Source organism: Taudactylus pleione, unplaced genomic scaffold, assembly GCF_031769625.1.
Source record: "Taudactylus pleione unplaced genomic scaffold, aTauple2 ptg000311l, whole genome shotgun sequence".
NCBI lineage: Eukaryota > Metazoa > Chordata > Amphibia > Anura > Myobatrachidae > Taudactylus > Taudactylus pleione.
Genome location: NW_028284712.1, coordinates 130268 through 150062, shown reverse-complemented (window position 1 = coordinate 150062; position 19795 = coordinate 130268). Strand labels below are relative to the sequence as shown.

Below are 19795 nucleotides of genomic sequence, written 5' to 3'. Positions count from 1 at the left end.
AAAATATTTCACCACTACTTCAGAAAAGGAGATGGTTTCAGTGGAGGCGATTTCTGCAGCGGTTTGACATTCACAGCACATCCTAATATCAATGTACTGTTACTTACACGCATATCATTACTGGGACAAATCAACTGTGACTGTTCTAATACTGAGCTCATGTAATAATTCACAGCCAATGTACCCAGAGCTGACAGCTTGATGAGGTCACAGGGGCACACGGAGCATGCGTCTGCCAGGACATGGGCTGTTCCCCAGCTCATTAATAGTCATTGACGCCCAGAAGATGGCTGACTTCCCGCAGGTGTGTACAAAGGTGGATACAGAAGAATCTATCCAGCTGTACCACACAGAACAGGTAACATACTGTATGACTGGCTAGGTTTCATGTGCAGCTGTGTGTGTAGGTGACAGGTCCATTGTAGATGAGAGAGGAAAAGTCCCTTAGGGAACACAGAAGAGATCAGACGTGTAGCAAAGAAGAATGTAGCGGCCGGGACTACTTACCTGTCTGCATAGCGTAGGGTATTCAGTGTGTGCTCAGTCGCTATGTGACTTGGGGATATATTAGCGATCATACAAGTCTTTGAGTTACCGATAAATGAATCTTTCAGCACCTGTAATAAATGAGATACAGCTATTAGACTGGAAAGTGTAGTTATACACAGGCAATCTCATGCTCTGGGACCATGCACGCCCATCCGTCTGCACCGGAGACCACGCACACCCATCCGTCTGCACCGGAGACCACGCACACCCATCCGTCAGCACCGGAGACCACGCACACCCATCCGTCAGCACCGGGACCACGCACACCCATCCGTCAGCACCGGAGCCATGCAGGGCCATCCGTCAGAGCACCAGGACCACACAAGCCCATCCGTCAGCACCGGGACCATGCCCGCCCATCCGTCAGCTCTGGGACCACGCACACCCATCCGTCAGCTCTGGGACCACGCACACCCATCCGTCAGCTCCAGGGGCCACGCACGCCCATCCGTCAGCTCCAGGGGCCACGCACGCCCATCCGTCAGCTCCAGGGGCCACGCACGCCCATCCGTCAGCTCCAGGGGCCACGCACGCCCATCAGTCAGCTCCAGGGGCCACGCACGCCCATCCGTCAGCTCCAGGGGCCACGCACGCCCATCCGTCAGCTCCAGGGGCCACGCACGCCCATCCGTCAGCTCCAGGGACCACGCACGCCCATCCGTCAGCTCCAGGGACCACGCACGCCCATCCGTCAGCTCCAGGGACCACGCACGCCCATCCGTCAGCTCCAGGGACCATGCACGCCCAACCGTCAGCTCCAGGGACCACGCACGCCCACGCGTCAGCTCCGGGGCACGCACTGGCGCCATCCGCACAGGATACATCCACAAGGATATGTGTCATGCATTGCATTGCACCATGTGAAGCCTTCTAAATCCTTCCTATTAAAAGTTCGGGTTGATCCAGTTTCTGGGACATTCTCTGGTGCTTTATTCCTCTGCTGCACTTACTATTTATGTCACCAAACGTATTTCAGCTATACCCGATCACCGGAGGGGCCGGGAGTTCCCATCTTACCTGGGTGAGTTTGCTCTGTCGGAATGGGGTGTGGGCCTGTTCCTGGTCCAGAGCGCGGATACACTCCTTCAGCTGATGAGGAAAATGTCACAGATCAGTTTCACATAATTCAGTCACAACAGAATAAAAGCAGGAACTAAGACTGGTCATAATTACTCCTGTATCCTACGTGATTTGGAATGTATGAAATGTATGAATGAAATGTATAACCATTGGCATACCACCCTTTCACCAGTGGTGGCAGCACAGAGTCATCCATTGCTGCGCCTTTATCTGTACCCAGCCAACCTATGTAGGACAGCGTTACTGCGCCTTTATCTGTACCCAGCACACTTATGTAGGACAGCGTTACTGCGCCTCTATCTGTACCCGGCACACATATGTAGGACATAGTTACTGCGCCTTTATCTGTACCCGGCACACTTATGTAGGACAGCGTTGCTGCGCCTTTATCTGTCCCCGGCACACTTATGTAGGACAGCGTTACTGCGCCTTTATCTGTACCCAGCACACTTATGTAAGACAGCGTTACTGCGCCTTTATCTGTCCCTGACACACTTACGTAGGAAAGCGTTACTGCGCCTTTATCTGTCCCCAGCAATTATGTAGGACAGCGTTACTGCGCCTTTATCTGTCCCTGACACACTTACGTAGGAAAGCGTTGCTGCGCCTTTATCTGTCCCTGACACACTTATGTAGGACAGCGTTACTGCGCCTTTATCTGTACCCAGCACACTTATGTAGGACAGCGTTACTGCGCCTTTATCTGTACCCTGCACACTTATGTAGGGCAGCGTTACTGCACCTTTATCAGTACCCAGCACACTTATGTAGGACAGCATTGCTGCGCCTTTATCTGTACCCAGCACACTTATGTAGGACAGCGTTGCTGCGCCTTTATCTGTACCCAGCACACTTATGTAGGACAGCGTTGCTGCGCCTTTATCTGTACCCAGCACACTTATGTAGGACAGCGTTACTGCGCCTTTATCTGTACCCAGCACACTTATGTAGGACAGCGTTACTGCACCTTTATCTGTACCCAGCACACTTATGTAGGACAGCGTTGCTGCGCCTTTATCTGTACCCAGCACACTTATGTAGGACAGCGTTGCTGCGCCTTTATGTGTACCCAGCAAACTTATGTAGGACAGCGTTGCTGCACCTTTATGTGTACCCACCACACTTATGTAGGACAGCGTTACTGCGCCTTTATCTGTCCCTGACACACTTATGTAGGAAAGCGTTACTGCGCCTTTATCTGTACCCAGCACACTTATGTAGGACAGCGTTACTGCGCCTTTATCTGTACCCAGCACACTTATGTAGGACAGCATTGCTGCGCCTTTAGCTGTCCCCGGCACACTTATGTAGGAGAGCGTTGCTGCGCCTTTATCTGTCCGTATCCAAGGGTTGAGTATACTCACAGCGAGGAGACTCTGGTTTATTTCTGCTCCCTCCATCTTTGTTTGTTTGTCGGATTCTCTGGCATCAGACGCTCTCTCACTTCCAGCTAAATCAATGAAAGACATTCTGAAGTAGAAAGATGAGAGAAAGTTACAGCACGGATCCAAGTTACAAGCTCAAGTCCCTTTATACAAACTGTAGTGTAGTATCTGACGGCATCACAGACTGTATTTATATCATGTAATATAGAGGACACCCCACTGGCTGATTCCCCATCTCACCTCCTGTGATTACAGCTCCCAGTGTACGTTACTACAGGGGCTCATTAGTATCAGAGTCACAGACTGTATTATATGACATGTAATATAGAGGACACCCCACTGGCTGATTCCCCATCTCACCTCCTGTGATTACAGCTCCCAGTGTACGTTACTACAGGGGCTCATTAGTATCAGAGTCACAGATGTATTTATAGGACATGTAATATAGAGGACACCCCACTGGCTGATTCCCCATCTCACCTCCTGAGATTACAGCTCCCAGTGTACGTTACTACAGGGGCTCATTAGTATCAGAGTCACAGACTGTATTATATGACATGTAATATAGAGGACACCCCACTGGCTGATTCCCCATCTCACCTCCTGAGATTACAGCTCCCAGTGTACGTTACTACAGGGGCTTATTAGTATCAGAGTCACAGACTGTATTTATAGGACATGTAATATAGAGGACACCCCACTGGCTGATTCCCCATCTCACCTCCTGTGATGACAGCTCCCAGTGTACATTACTACAGGGGGTTATTAGTATCAGAGTCACAGACTGTATTATATGACATGTAATATAGAGGACACCCCACTGGCTGATTCCCCATCTCACCTCCTGAGATTACAGCTCCCAGTGTACGTTACTACAGGGACTCATTAGTATCAGAGTCACAGACTGTATTTATATCATGTAATATAGAGGACACCCCACTGGCTGATTCCCCATCTCACCTCCTGTGATTACAGCTCCCAGTGTACGTTACTACAGGGGCTCATTAGTATCAGAGTCACAGACTGTATTTATATGACATGTAATATAGAGGACACCCCACTGGCTGATTCCCCATCTCACCTCCTGAGATTACAGCTCCCAGTGAACGTTACTACAGGGGCTCATTAGTATCAGAGTCACAGACTGTATTTATATCATGTAATATAGAGGACACCCCACTGGCTGATTCCCCATCTCACCACCTGTGATTACAGCTCCCAGTGTACGTTACTACAGGGACTCATTAGTATCAGAGTCACAGACTGTATTATATGACATGTAATATAGAGGACACCCCCACTGGCTGATTCCCCATCTCACCTCCTGTTATTACAGGGGCTTATTAGTATCAGAGTCACAGACTGTATTATATGACATGTAATATAGAGGACACCCCCACTGGCTGATTCCCCATCTCACCTCCTGTTATTACAGGGGCTTATTAGTATCAGAGTCACAGACTGTATTATATGACATGTAATATAGAGGACACCCCACTGGCTGATTCCCCATCTCACCTCCTGTGATTACAGCTCCCAGTGTACGTTACTACAGGGGCTTATTAGTATCAGAGTCACAGACTGTATTTATATGACATGTAATATAGAGGACACCCCACTGGGTGATTCCCCGTCTCACCACCTGTGATTACAGCTCCCAGCGTACGTTACTACAGGGGCTTATTAGTATCAGAGTCACAGACTGTATTTATAGGACATGTAATATAGAGGACACCCCACTGGCCGATTCCCCATCTCACCTCCTGTTATTACAGGGGCTTATTAGTATCAGAGTCACAAACTGTATTTATATCATGTAATATAGAGGACACCCCCACTGGCTGATTCCCCATCTCACCACCTGTGATTACAGCTCCCAGCGTACGTTACTACAGGGGCTTATTAGTATCAGAGTCACAGACTGTATTTATAGGACATGTAATATAGAGGACACCCCACTGGCCGATTCCACATCTCACCTCCTGTTATTACAGGGGCTTATTAGTATCAGAGTCACAAACTGTATTTATAGGACATGTAATATAGAGGACACCCCACTGGCTGATTCCCCATCTCACCTCCTGAGATTACAGCTCCCAGTGTACGTTACTACAGGGGCTCATTAGTATCAGAGTCACAGACTGTATTATATGACATGTAATATAGAGGACACCCCACTGGCTGATTCCCCATCTCACCTCCTGTGATTACAGCTCCCAGTGTACATTACTACAGGGGCTCATTAGTATCAGAGTCACAGATGTATTTATATGACATGTAGTATAGAGGACACCCCACTGGCTGATTCCCCATCTCACTTCCTGTGATTACAGCTCCCAGTGTACGTTACTACAGGGGCTCATTAGTATCAGAGTCACAGACTGTATTATATGACATGTAATATAGAGGACACCCCACTGGCTGATTCCCCATCTCACCTCCTGTGATTACAGCTCCCAGTGTACGTTACTACAGGGGCTCATTAGTATCAGAGTCACAGACAGGATTTATATGACATGTAATATAGAGGACACCCCACTGGCTGATTCCCCATCTCACCTCCTGAGATTACAGCTCCCAGTGTACGTTACTACAGGGGCTTATTAGTATCAGAATCACAGATGTATTTATAGGACATGTAATATAGAGGACACCCCACTGGCTGATTCCCCATCTCACCTCCTGAGATTACAGCTCCCAGTGTACGTTACTACAGGGGCTCATTAGTATCAGAGTCACAGACTGTATTATATGACATGTAATATAGAGGACACCCCACTGGCTGATTCCCCATCTCACCTCCTGAGATTACAGCTCCCAGTGTACGTTACTACAGGGGCTTATTAGTATCAGAGTCACAGACTGTATTTATAGGACATGTAATATAGAGGACACCCCACTGGCTGATTCCCCATCTCACCTCCTGTGATGACAGCTCCCAGTGTACATTACTACAGGGACTCATTAGTATCAGAGTCACAGACTGTATTTATATCATGTAATATAGAGGACACCCCACTGGCTGATTCCCCATCTCACCTCCTGTGATTACAGCTCCCAGTGTACGTTACTACAGGGGCTCATTAGTATCAGAGTCACAGACTGTATTTATATGACATGTAATATAGAGGACACCCCACTGGCTGATTCCCCATCTCACCTCCTGAGATTACAGCTCCCAGTGAACGTTACTACAGGGGCTTATTAGTATCAGAGTCACAGACTGTATTTATATCATGTAATATAGAGGACACCCCACTGGCTGATTCCCCATCTCACCACCTGTGATTACAGCTCCCAGTGTACGTTACTACAGGGACTCATTAGTATCAGAGTCACAGACTGTATTATATGACATGTAATATAGAGGACACCCCCACTGGCTGATTCCCCATCTCACCTCCTGTTATTACAGGGGCTTATTAGTATCAGAGTCACAGACTGTATTATATGACATGTAATATAGAGGACACCCCCACTGGCTGATTCCCCATCTCACCTCCTGTTATTACAGGGGCTTATTAGTATCAGAGTCACAGACTGTATTATATGACATGTAATATAGAGGACACCCCACTGGCTGATTCCCCATCTCACCTCCTGTGATTACAGCTCCCAGTGTACGTTACTACAGGGGCTTATTAGTATCAGAGTCACAGACTGTATTTATATGACATGTAGTATAGAGGACACCCCACTGGGTGATTCCCCGTCTCACCACCTGTGATTACAGCTCCCAGTGTACGTTACTACAGGGGCTCATTAGTATCAGAGTCACAGACTGTATTTATAGGACATGTAATATAGAGGACACCCCACTGGCCGATTCCCCATCTCACCTCCTGTTATTACAGGGGCTTATTAGTATCAGAGTCACAAACTGTATTTATATCATGTAATATAGAGGACACCCCCACTGGCTGATTCCCCATCTCACCACCTGTGATTACAGCTCCCAGCGTACGTTACTACAGGGGCTTATTAGTATCAGAGTCACAGACTGTATTTATAGGACATGTAATATAGAGGACACCCCACTGGCCGATTCCACATCTCACCTCCTGTTATTACAGGGGCTTATTAGTATCAGAGTCACAAACTGTATTTATAGGACATGTAATATAGAGGACACCCCACTGGCTGATTCCCCATCTCACCTCCTGAGATTACAGGGGCTTATTAGTATCAGAGTCACAGACTGGATTTATATGACATATAATATAGAGGACACCCCACTGGCTGATTCCCCATCTCACCTCCTGTGATTACAGCTCCCAGTGTACGTTATTACAGGGGCTCATTAGTATCAGAGTCACAGACTGTATTATATGACATGTAATATAGAGGACACCCACTGGCTGATTCCCCATCTCACCTCCTGTGATTACAGCTCCCAGTGTACGTTACTACAGGGGCTCATTAGTATCAGAGTCACAGACTGTATTTACATAATGTAATATAAAGGACACCCCACTGGCTGATTCCCCATCTCACCTCCCGAGTTTACGGCTCCCGGCATCTTTGATCTGGATCTGAATGACGGCATGTGACCGTGAAGAATCAGAATTCACCCCGGTGGCGCCGGTACTACGTTCTCTGCTGCCCTTCAGAATCATCTACAGCAAAGACAATGGAGTTATCAGCTGTATTGTATTACACTGATACAATGTACGTGGCTGGTTCAATAAATACGGTAACAAGACCTCTCATTGCGTACATTTATTCAACTCGTAAATGACCATATAATCAATAGCATGGCCTTGGTACAGATTATATATCTACATAGTCCCCATACTTGTCTAAGCATTTGCTCCAATAGTACACAAAGGCATCTATCCCGGCATAGAAGAAATCAGTGCCAGGAGCCTGAAGCCAGGACATGGCGGCTGCTGAACTTCACCATTGGCTGCAAATCTGCTTCCACCCAGGAGCTTCTTCAATGGTCCAAAGAGAGGGAAATCACTCGGTGCCAGGTCAGGACTGTAGGGAGGATGGTCCAGTACCTCCCAATGGTAGCGCCGTGTGAGTGTGGCCTGGCGTTATCGTGCAGCAATAAGACGCCTGCTCAAAGCAACCTAGGTCGTTTTTTACTAATTGCCCTCTGCAACCGGCTCAAAGTGTCACAATAGCGGACAGCATTCACAGTATTATTATTATCATCCTTTATTTATATGGCGCCACAAGTCTTCCACAGCGCCTTACATAGTACATAGACAAATTGTTGACAAGACTTACAGAACAATACAATACAGGACCAGGACATGGATAATATATATATTGTTACATTAGCGACCATAACACCCAGATAAGCAACAGAGCATAAGCAGCCAAGTGTTAGGTGCCCTAGTGGTAAGAAGTAGATGAAACTAAAGTAGGGAGAAGCACAAGAGGGTAGAGGGCCCTGCTCGTAAGAGCTTACATTCTAAAAGGGAGGGTAAGACAAACAGGTGTGAGACAGATGGGGTAGGCAGGGAGGAAGGAGCATGTAGCAGGGACTTAGGATGAGAGCTGGAAGGCTTTAATGAAGTAGGGGGTCTTGAGAGCCCGTTTGAAGGAAGCGGAGAGTCTGATGGGGAGAGGGAGCGAGTTCCAAAGGTGGGGTAGTAGTACGGGCAAAATCTTGGGAGTCGGGAGTGGGAGGAAGTAATCAGTTGGCATGAGAGGTGGCGTGCATTAGTTGAACGAAGAGGGCGGACAGGAGAGTGAAGGGAGATGAGATCAGAGATGTAAATGGGAGAGGAATGGGTGAGGGCTTTGTAAGCGAGTGTAAGAACCTTAAATTGGGTTCTAAAAGGGAATGGTAGCCAGTGGAGGGCTTGTAGGAGAGGAGAGGCAGATGTAGAGTGTTTGGAGAGGGTGAGCCGAGCAGCAGCATTAAGGACAGACTGGAGAGGACAGAGATGGGATTTGGGGAGGCCAGATAGGAGGAGGTTACAGTAATTCAATCTAGAGATGACCAGTGAGTGGATGAAGGTTTTAGTAGCATCCTGGGTGAGATAAGGTCTGATCTTAGAAATATTTTTGAGATGGAAACGACAGGACTGTGAGAGGTATTTGATATGTTGTTTGAAGGAGAGTGAGGAGTTCAGGATAACTCCAAGACAGCGCCCTTTGGGACTAGAGGACAGTATCTCCCTCGGGTGAGGAAATAAACAAGAAGCACGCCCTTGTGGTCCCAAAAACACAGTCGCCTTTGCTGCTGGAGTGGTTTTGAATTTATTTGAAGGTGGGGACGATGCGTGTTTCCATGTCATGGATGGTGGCTTCATTGTCAGTGTCACATGATGCATCCACGTTTCATCACCTGTAGCAATACGCTGCAGGAACTGCCCTCCCTCCCTATGGTACCGCATCATGTGCCTGAGACACCATCCCATCTGCAAGTAGCTTCGGTACCCAGCGTGATCACATTTCCCTGTACCCCACTTGCTAATGTGCGATGTTGTGCACAGGACCCACTGAGAGGTTCAGTTCCTCAGCAATGTCATATCATCTGTCCTCCTGAATCAGACCTTCAATGCGGCACAAATTGCCATCTGTGGTGGACGCGCTTGGCCGGCCGGATCGCGTCCCATCATGGACGTCTGTCCTGTCGTTATCAAAGGCCATGCACCAAACCCAAACCCGTTTCCATGACATGACCACTGTACACCTCAACAAGTAGGCGATTAATTTCAGCTGCTGATGAGGTAGAAATCTGATCACACTACGCACCTCAATGTGTGACCATGTCTCACCCAGCCTCGCCATCTTACACCTGATGCTGGGACAGTATGACTGGTATGGGGCGCAGTCTAATGGCTGTGAGGGGGAAGCAGTGGTCTAACCTGCGCCAGCCTGGCGGGAAATTAGAATGATATAGACATGCGAAAGGTCTTATTACCTTACTTGTTGAACCACCCTCATATTATATTCCTCAGCATAGAACACAAACAGCGCTAAGGTCAGATACACAACTTAAAAGTGAATCTTTAAATATTAATCTGTATAAATGCTGCATATAATACACCGAGAAACCCGCAGTAAAGGATCACATAACTGGCCGATAAGTCGGGGATATTTCCAGCGTCCTGTCACATCGGTCTCCCTGCATATGTTTAATATACTGAGTTTGTCAGTAGTGATTGTATTTCTCTATATTTTCTGTAAGAGGCTTCTCTTCTCTCTATGGGGTACATGCTACGAGCAGCAGGTAGAGCCGCACGGTCTGTTTCCCATGTAAAGTGCCTGGAGCTATTCGATTATAGACCCGCAAACAACCTGCTGGCTACCGTTAATACTTATCTAATGAGCATTAACGGCAGCATCAGGACTGTCCGCGAGTCTGTTCACCATTGAAAGTGCCTGGAGTCATTCAGTTACAGACCCACAAACAACCTGCTGGCTACCGTTAATTCTTATCTAATGAGCATTAACGGCGGCATCGGGACTGTCCGAGAGTCTGTAACTGAATAACTCCAGGGAACTGACAGCGCAAGCTCCATATATTAAAAGACTGGGAGCAGCCATATTGTTTGATCATAAAATGATCAAGAATCAGCCACAAGGGGTTAAATGATGTAGCATGGCACAGTGATGTAGCATGGCACAGTGATGTAGCATGGCGTATGACTGAGCACACTTACGATTCTTTAGCAGCGCTACACAATGACTGCGTTTCCGGTACACTAGGTGCTGTACATCTGCATTGCATCTTTTCATGTATGTGTATACTGGCAGTTTTGCTCATCTATATAATAAATGGAGAATGAAACACTCAGAGACCATGCCCATTCTGAGCAGTGTCTCGTACCTTCCTTCCCACCACACTAAGGGGGTCATTCAGACCCAGTCGTTAGCGCCGATGCGCTCGGACCGGGTCGATGGCCCCCCACAGAGCATGCACACGACGGCGACGGCGCCGTCGTGCGCATGCGTGAGACCCGCTACGACCGACAGCGCCGGTCGTAGCGGGTCTCGATCCAAAGGGGGCGAGCTGTCGATGTTGATTGACAGCTCGCCCCATTTGGAAGGCGGGCTGGGGGGGTGGCAGCCCAAACGGGGGCGTTCCCATGGGAACGCCTGCAGTTTGGGGGCGGCCCCACTGACATCACGAGTGATGTCAGTGGAGAGCTTCCGGCTCAGACAGAGCCAGAAGCTCTCCGGGGCTTACGACAAGGGAGACCCTACCCACCCTAGGGTCTCGTCGTAAGTCCTGATGGTCGCGATGGTCTTGACCATCGCGACCATCACCTTAGGCGGTCGTAAGGCTGTGGGTGTTAACCCACAGCCTTACCACCGCCAAGGAGGACGTCTTGAAAATTCAAGACGTCCTCCCCTCATTCAGACCAACCGCACGCTCTGTGCGACCGGCTCTGAATGAGGTCCTAAGTGCTCCCACCGCAGTGCGGGGAGAAAGCAAGAAGACGAGAGGGTTGCGGCTGGGGTAACAGTGGCGTAAGGATGTGGCTTGGCATATGCCTAGTGCATTTTGATAGGCTAATATAGGTAAAACTATCTAATCATGTCTTTATTTCAGGTGTAATATTAATTGATTCTATGTCCTGAATCCCGTTAGCTCTCCGTTATCTGCTGTGAAACATTCTGCAGTTTGTATGGGCTTAATGAACATTCCCTTTCAAATCCCAGGGTAAAACTTCCTGCTCAGCAATCAGGGGAACCCACCCGCCCTACTGCCACTCCGCAGATTCATTTATACAGATATGTCCACAAACATCTAGCCACCGCGTTAAACAGCCCTTCTAGTCGCACCACGCCGTGGCTTGACTCGGAAGCGCAGAACGTCTTTTATTGCGTCTTCTGCTGAGTAAAAATGATATGCGGCATGCCTATGTTCTGTGCGTGACTGCGGGTGTTTCTGCATGCGGAATGCTACGTTACAGTGTCAGCGGCTGTATCTGCATGCAGAATGCTACGTTACAGTGTCAGCGGCTGTATCTGCATGCTGAATGCTACGTTACAGTGTCAGCGGCTGTATCTGCATGCAGAATGCTACGTTACAGTGTCAGCGGCTGTACCTGCATGCTGAATGCTACGTTACAGTGTCAGCGGCTGTATCTGCATGCAGAATGCTACGTTACAGTGTCAGCGGCTGTATCTGCATGCGGAATGCTACGTTACAGTGTCAGCGGCTGTATCTGCATGCGGAATGCTACGTTACAGTGTCAGCGGCTGTATCTGCATGCAGAATGCTACGTTACAGTGTCAGCGGCTGTACCTGCATGCTGAATGCTACGTTACAGTGTCAGCGGCTGTACCTGCATGCAGAATGCTACGTTACAGTGTCAGCGGCTGTACCTGCATGCTGAATGCTACGTTACAGTGTCAGCGGCTGTATCTACATGCAGAATGCTACGTTACAGTGCCAGCGGCTGTATCTGCATGCGGAATGCTACGTTACAGTGTCAGCGGCTGTATCTGCATGCGGAATGCTACGTTACAGTGTCAGCGGCTGTATCTGCATGCGGAATGCTACGTTACAGTGTCAGCGGCTGTATCTCCATACGGAATGCTACGTTGCAGTGTCAGCGGCTGTACCTACATGCTGAATGCTACGTTACAGTGTCAGCGGCTGTACCTGCATGCTGAATGCTACGTTACAGTGTCAGCGGCTGTATCTGCATGCAGAATGCTACGTTACAGTGTCAGCGGCTGTATCTGCATGCAGAATGCTACGTTACAGTGTCAGCGGCTGTATCTGCATGCAGAATGCTACGTTACAGTGTCAGCGGCTGTATCTGCATGCAGAATGCTACGTTACAGTGTCAGCGACTGTATCTGCATGCAGAATGCTACATTACAGTGTCAGCGACTGTATCTGCATGCAGAATGCTACATTACAGTGTCAGTGACTGTATCTACATGCAGAATGCTACGTTACAGTGTCAGTGACTGTATCTGCATGCAGAATGCTATGTTACAGTATCAGCGGCTGTGACACTGTAACGTAGCGTTTCGCATGCAGATACCCTCATAGTTGAACATAGGCATGCAGCATATCATTTTAATCAGCAAAAGCTGCTTGTGCGTTCTCTTCACTGTGTGAATAAGACGCATTGAAAGGGAAAAATATGCACAAACAGATGCTCTGCGCTACCGAGTCACACGGCGCTCACGCTTTGTGTAACATGACTTGTGGCGCACATGTATGTGGACACATCTGTAGCTTAGCTTACAGAATGGAATCCTGTTTTGGAGCAAGTGGTTCACACGGAATTGTGCCAAAACCACCAATAATTCAGAACTGACCGAAAGATGAAGCAAACTTGCCGGCCAATCTGAGAACGCATAAACGCAGTCATGTGACATCAATCCCAGGAAAACCGGCCAGTGCCCTGTGCTGCTCTTCAGGTTAGCTTACAGACAACAAGAGATATGGTAAGAACTTACCTTTGTTATCTCTGTTTCTACGAAGTCCATAGGGTCCACAGGTTGACCTTGGGGTATAGCTAGATCTGGATCCATGGGCACCACGCAGTTAAAGCTTTAGCTGCTCCCAGGATGCACTTGGGTCCGTCCTCCTCTATACCCCGCCCCCGGCCACAGCACCTCAGTTGGTAAGCAGCCAAGGCCGGAGGAGGAGACTAAACAGAGAGAAGGAAGACTGGAACACACAAGAAACCATACTCACAGAAACGGGAGATGGAAAACCGGTGACCAGCCACACAGCCCATTTGAAGCCAGGTGCGTCAGGGCGGGCGCCCTGTGGACCCTATGAACTTCGTAGAAACAGAGATAACAAAGGTAAGTTCTTACCATATCTCTTGTTTTCTACTTCAGGGTCCATAGGGGGTCCACAGGGTTGACCTTGGGGATGTCCCAAAGCAGTACAACTAAGGGCGGGGACGCTCCTGAGCTGAAAGGAGTACCCGGCGCCCAAAGGATGCATCCTGAGAGGCAAAGGTGTCAAACGCATAGAACCTCAAAAACGTTTGAATTGAAGACCAAGTGGCCGCCTTACACAGCTGAACAGCAGAAGCGCCACGTCTAGCAGCCCAAGAGGGACCCACAGAACGAGTGGAATGAGCCTTAACAGAGGCTGGCACAGGTAAGCCCTCCTGTGCATAAGCCTCACAAATAACGGAACGAAGCCAACGGGCTAACGTTTGTTTGTTGGCAGGCCAACCCCTCTTGTGAAAACCAAAGAGGATAAACAAGGAATCAGACTTCCTAACCGAAGCCGTCCGGTCTACATAAATTCTAAGCGCCCGGACCACATCTAAGGAAGTCTCACCAGCTGAAAGATCAGGGGACTGAAAAGCTGGCACAACAAGTTCCTGATTAATGTGGAACTTCGAGACCACTTTGGGCAAAAACTCAGGACGAGTGCGGAGCACCGCTCTGTCCTGGTGAAAAATCAGGAAAGGAGGGCGACAGGAAAGCGCCCCCAATTCAGACACCCTCCTGGCCGAAGCAATTGCCAGGAGAAAAACCGTCTTAAATGTCAGCCACTTGAGCTCCACCGCCTCAAGAGGCTCAAACGGAGGACCCTGCAGGACCCGTAGCACCACCGCCAAGTCCCAAGGAGCCACAGGAGCCACAAAGGGAGGCTGGATCCTGAGAACACCTTGGAAAAAGGTGTGAACGTCTGGTAGTATTGCAATCCGCCGTTGAAACCACACGGACAAGGCGGACACATGAACCCTCAGAGATGCAAGGCGTAAGCCGAGATCCAATCCTGACTGAAGAAATTCCAAGATCCCAGAAACTCGGAACACCTGAGGATCATAATGTCTGGACTCACACCACTGAAAGTAAGTGTGCCACACTCTGTGATAAATCCGTGCTGAAGCAGGCTTGCGTGCCCTGAGCATGGTACCAATAACCGAACTGGAGAAGCCCCGAGACCTCAAGACGGCTGTCTCAAGAGCCACGCCGTCAAAGACAGCCGACCCAGATCCGGGTAAAGGCAGGGCCCCTGAGACAACAGGTCCCGACGCTGAGGAAGAAGGTACGGAGCGTCGATGGAGAGGCTCCTGAGATCGGAGTACCAAGGACGTCTGGGCCACGCCGGAGCTACCAGCACGAGCATGCCGCCGTCCTACTTGAATTTCCGCAGAACCCGAGGAAGCAGGGATATCGGAGGAAACAGATACGCCAGGTGAAACGTCCATTTCACCGACAGCGCGTCCACCAGACTTGCGCCTGCGTCTCTTGTCCTTGACCCGTAAACGGGCAACTTGTGATTGTGACGGGAGGCCATCAAGTCCAGCTCCGGAAGTCCCCACCTGTCCACGAGTAGCTGAAACACCTCTGGGTGAAGCGACCATTCCCCGGGATGCACGTCGTGACGGCTGAGGAAGTCCGCCTCCCAATTGAGGACTCCGGGGATGAAGACCGCCGAGATCGCTGGAATGTGACCCTCCGCCCAAGTCAGGATACGAGACACCTCCGACATCGCTGCCTGACTGCGAGTTCCGCCTTGGTGGTTGATATACGCCACCGTGGTGGCGTTGTCGGACTGCACCTGTACCGCCCTTCCGTGAAGAGCGGGGCCGGACGACTGCAGGGCCCTGTATACTGCCCGCAGTTCCAGGATGTTGATGGGGAGAAGTGCTTCTTCCGCTGACCAACGACCCTGAAGCGACAAAGAGCCGGTCACTGCCCCCCAACCCCGGAGACTGGCATCCGTCGTGAGCAGGACCCAGTCCGGGATCCAAAATGGGCGCCCCTCGACCAGATGAGCTGTCTGAAGCCACCAATCCAAAGATTGCCGAACGTCCGGAGACAACACCAGCACCTGAGAGCGGATCCGGTGAGGTAACCCGTTCCAATCTGATAGAATCAGCCCCTGCAGGGGCCGGGAATGGAACTGGGCAAATTCCACCATGTCGAATGTCGACACCATGGACCCCAGAACTCTCATAGCCGAATGGACCGACAGGCGGCAACGGCTCAGGCAACTGCGTATCCGCAGCTATAGGGAGGCGACCTTCTCCGGAGTCAGGAAGATCCTTTGCTGACGCGAATCCAGCAGGGCTCCCAAATGAACCATCCGCTGTGATGGAATCAGGGAGGACTTTTTCCAATTTATCAACCACCCGTGTGCTTGCAGGCAAGCGATCGTCAGGTGGAGATGTTGAAGCAGTACCTCCGGGGAGCTCGCCAGCAACAGGAGGTCGTCCAGATACGGCAGCAGCCGTACATTCTGGTTCCGAAGATGTGCGGCCATGACCGCCATAATCTTCGTGAACACCCTCGGTGCCGTGGAGAGACCAAAGGGTAGCGCCCGGAACTGGTAATGGTGTTGAAGGATAGCGAACCTCAGATACCGCTGGTGTGAAGATGCTATCGGAACATGGAGGTAGGCGTCCTGGATGTCCAGGGACACCATGTAATCCCCCGGTTCCATCGCCAGAATGATGGAACGTAACGTTTCCATCCTGAACTTGGGAACTCTGAGGAATTTGTTCAGAGACTTCAAGTTGAGGATAGGGCGATGAGAACCATTGGGTTTCTGCACCAGAAACAGAGACGAATAATACCCCGTCCCTCGTTGTGATAGAGGAACGGGAACAATGACCCCTGCTTTCAGCAAGGACTCTATAGCCTCCTGAACCTGTAACGCCTTGGTCTTGTCCTGAGAAGGACTTGTGCAGAAAAACTGGTGGGGTGGTATGTGCCAAAAAGACAGGGCGTACCCCTGGGAGACCACTTCTCGAACCCAGGCATCCGTGGTGGTATTGTGCCAGCACTGGGCAGATAGAAGAAGTCGGCCTCCCACTCTGAGGTCCCCCAGAGGGAGGCCCGTCCCATCAGGCCGCAGGTTTATCTTCCTGCTTGGAAGAAGGGCGCCGAGCACTCCAGGCTTGCTTCTTGGGTTTAGAGGCCATCTTACTCGCAGACTGTCTCGGGAAGGACTGACCTTTCGCCTTACCCTGAACCCGAAAGGAACGAAAAGCTGAACTCCGAACCTTAGCAGGCAGTGCCGCCGAAGGGAGGAAGGCCGACTTGGATTTAGCCAGGGTGTCCACTATTTTGTCCAAGTCCGGACCAAATAGTAATTCCCCATTGAAAGGTAAGGCCTCCAGACCTTTCTTTGAATCAGAGTCCGCTCTCCAGGACCGCAACCATAAGGATCGGCGGGCAGACACCGCTGCAGCCGATACCCGCGAGGTCAGCAGACTAGCATCTAAAGAAGCTTCTCCAATGTAAGAAGCAGCGTCCCTCATTTGTCCCAACAACGCCCGCTGGACATCCGGAGCGTCGTCCGGGAAGGTATCTTCCAATGCATTGGCCCACCCGTCAATGGCCTTGGCCACCCAGGAGATGGCCATGGACGGTCGGGCCACCGCCCCGGAGAGGGAATAAATAGACTTTAAGCAAGTCTCAACTTTCCTGTCTGTGGGATCCTTCAGCGAAGATATCGACGGTAATGGTAAGGTGGCGCCCCGAGTTAAACGGGTGACATGGGAATCCACCGCCGGTGGAGTTTCCCATTTTTTACAATGTGCCTCAGGGAAGGGGTAATTAGAAGCCAACCGCTTCTGAGGAAGGAATCTCTTACTGGGCGCTGCCAAGCTACCGCCATATGATCCGTCAACTGATCCGACAGGGGAAACACCGCAGAAGCCACCTTAGTTTTTTTGAAACTAGGAAACTTCGACTTAGGAACCGGTGCCTCATCCTCTATAAGAAGAATAGCTCGCACCGCCCTAACTAGTGCTCGCACATTAATGGACGACTTGGTATCCATTTCCTGGACCGAGGCGTCCGAGTCAGTGTCATCAGGGACCTCCCCATCATCTGAGGAACCCTCTGAGTCCGATACCTGAGCAGCCCGTGTCATGAGTGGGCGTTTTGAAATCCTAGAAGGCATGTCAGTCTGCAACATTCACTGAAAAGCCGAGGAAGCGGCCGCCAAATTTTGCACGGAGTTGGAGAGCACATTCACCCATGGTGGAGGAGTCGCCATAGGGCCCTGAAAAGGTACCACAGGCTGCTGCGACACAGGGGAAGCCTGTATATACATAGGCAACCCCGCATAGGGACCTACTGATTGAGACCCAGGAGGACTCCGCAATAACTGCGGGACACCCGGGGAATGGGGGATGGTCGGCTGGGACAACACCCAAGTAGGGAGAGCAGTCGGGACCGACAGACGGTCCGCAATAGACACCAGCACTTGAGAAAACATCGCCCACGGTGGTTCCTGCGCCAGAGAAGGTCTGGATGGGCCAGGAGCCACCTGGCATCGACTACACAGGCCATCCTGTGACAAATCCTCCCTATCTACTCCTGCAGAACAGCGTCCGCAGGAGGCCAACACCGGAGCCACTGAGCGCTCAACCTCCTCGTCTGACATGACAGAATATATTATATAGTCAAAAAATATATCTGGCAACAGGGCAGAAGAAAACGCACTCACCGGTGTGCTAAACAACAGCCCACAATACGGCACTGTGTAGCACACAACTGTATGTGACGGACCTCACAAATACGTGATCTATATAAGTGAGGTCAGTAGAAACGCCCCTCCCCCACACACCTGTAGGGCTTGTAGGAGAAGTAAAGGGACAGGTATAAGCTGACAGTAAGCGGAAAATAAGCACAGACAGGCAGCACTAGCAAAAGTCACATACCATGCAGAAGATATACTCACTGCACCTTTACACTACAATCAACCTGCCCAGATTCAGTGTCTGGGAGGGCTATAGTGCTGTGTACGCTGTCCTTAATCAGGGGAGAGGTACACAGGGGGACCGGTCCGCGTGCTCCCTGAAGATCTGCGCTGCCACTGTGAGAAAATGGCCGCTGGAGACCTCAGAGAAGGAGTGGCCGAGTATCTGCAGCTCAGCGACGCCAGACTCCGTGCTGAAAGGCGCGCTGAGCTGAGGGGAGGAGCCGCTGATAGGGAAGGCTTCCTCCCCTGGCTAGCATATTAACCCCAGGGCTTGCCGGCATCCCGCTTGCCATATATCCCTGGTGGTCTAGTGGTCCCACGGGTTATTCCTCCTCAGAGGGGGAGCCCGCCGCCACCGCTAGCGGCCCCCGGTCTGTCCCCTAGGACCGGGGGCAAAGGACTGCATTTGCAGGCAATACTCACGAGCCGCCGCTAATCGGCGACTCGCGGCTTACCTTGTCCCCGGCGACTCCGGCAGCAGTCCAGGGAGGGACCCAGAGTCCGGCTAGTACGTACTCTGGCCTCCCGCCGCGATCCCCAGTGCAGTACTGGCGTCGCGGCGCCAGCGGGGAAGGAGAGCGGCAGCGTGGGCGTCTGCATAGACAGCCCGTCGCTGCCACACTAGAGCCTCTGTTTTAAAATAAAAATCTAACAGGCTCTCTTTTTTTTTTTTTAAATAAAAATAGAAAGCTTTTGGGGGCTGCCCCCCTGCGCAGGTGAACCGACTCCGGCCGGGCACCAACTCAAACTGAGGTGCTGTGGCCGGGGGCGGGGTATAGAGGAGGACGGACCCAAGTGCATCCTGGGAGCAGCTAAAGCTTTAACTGCGTGGTGCCCATGGATCCAGATCCAGCTATACCCCAAGGTCAACCCTGTGGACCCCCTATGGACCCTGAAGTAGAAAGGATAAAATAAACCAGCCGCTGTGAGCAATATTCCAGCCTTACACCTTCGTCATACACTTAAAGACACAGGAAAAGCGCGATCGGCAGGGTCACATGATTTACATAGCGGTCAGAGTCCTTACCTCCAGGAGGAAATCCACATTTTTTACTTGAACTTCTCGCAGTCCCACTACCTGAACTACATGCTTCCCATCTTCTCTAGCATAGAGCCTGTACAAAGACAAGGTGAGAGCGGATTATTCCTAGTCCTTTAT

General features: G+C 50.6%; 1 protein-coding gene across 2 annotated transcripts in view; it reads right to left on the bottom strand.

Moving 5' to 3' along the window:
- Window positions 1-19795, bottom strand: part of KIF24 (kinesin family member 24) — a 62789-nt gene that overhangs the window by 16765 nt on the left and 26229 nt on the right. For both annotated transcript variants that reach the window (XM_088442395.1, XM_088442396.1), the window contains exons 6-10: window positions 19664-19751; window positions 7509-7630; window positions 2994-3099; window positions 1567-1638; window positions 508-617 (exon numbers count right to left, since the gene is read on the bottom strand). In XM_088442395.1, the coding sequence (XP_088298521.1) occupies window positions 508-617; window positions 1567-1638; window positions 2994-3099; window positions 7509-7630; window positions 19664-19751 (498 nt within the window). The remainder of the gene's footprint in view (window positions 1-507; window positions 618-1566; window positions 1639-2993; window positions 3100-7508; window positions 7631-19663; window positions 19752-19795) is intronic.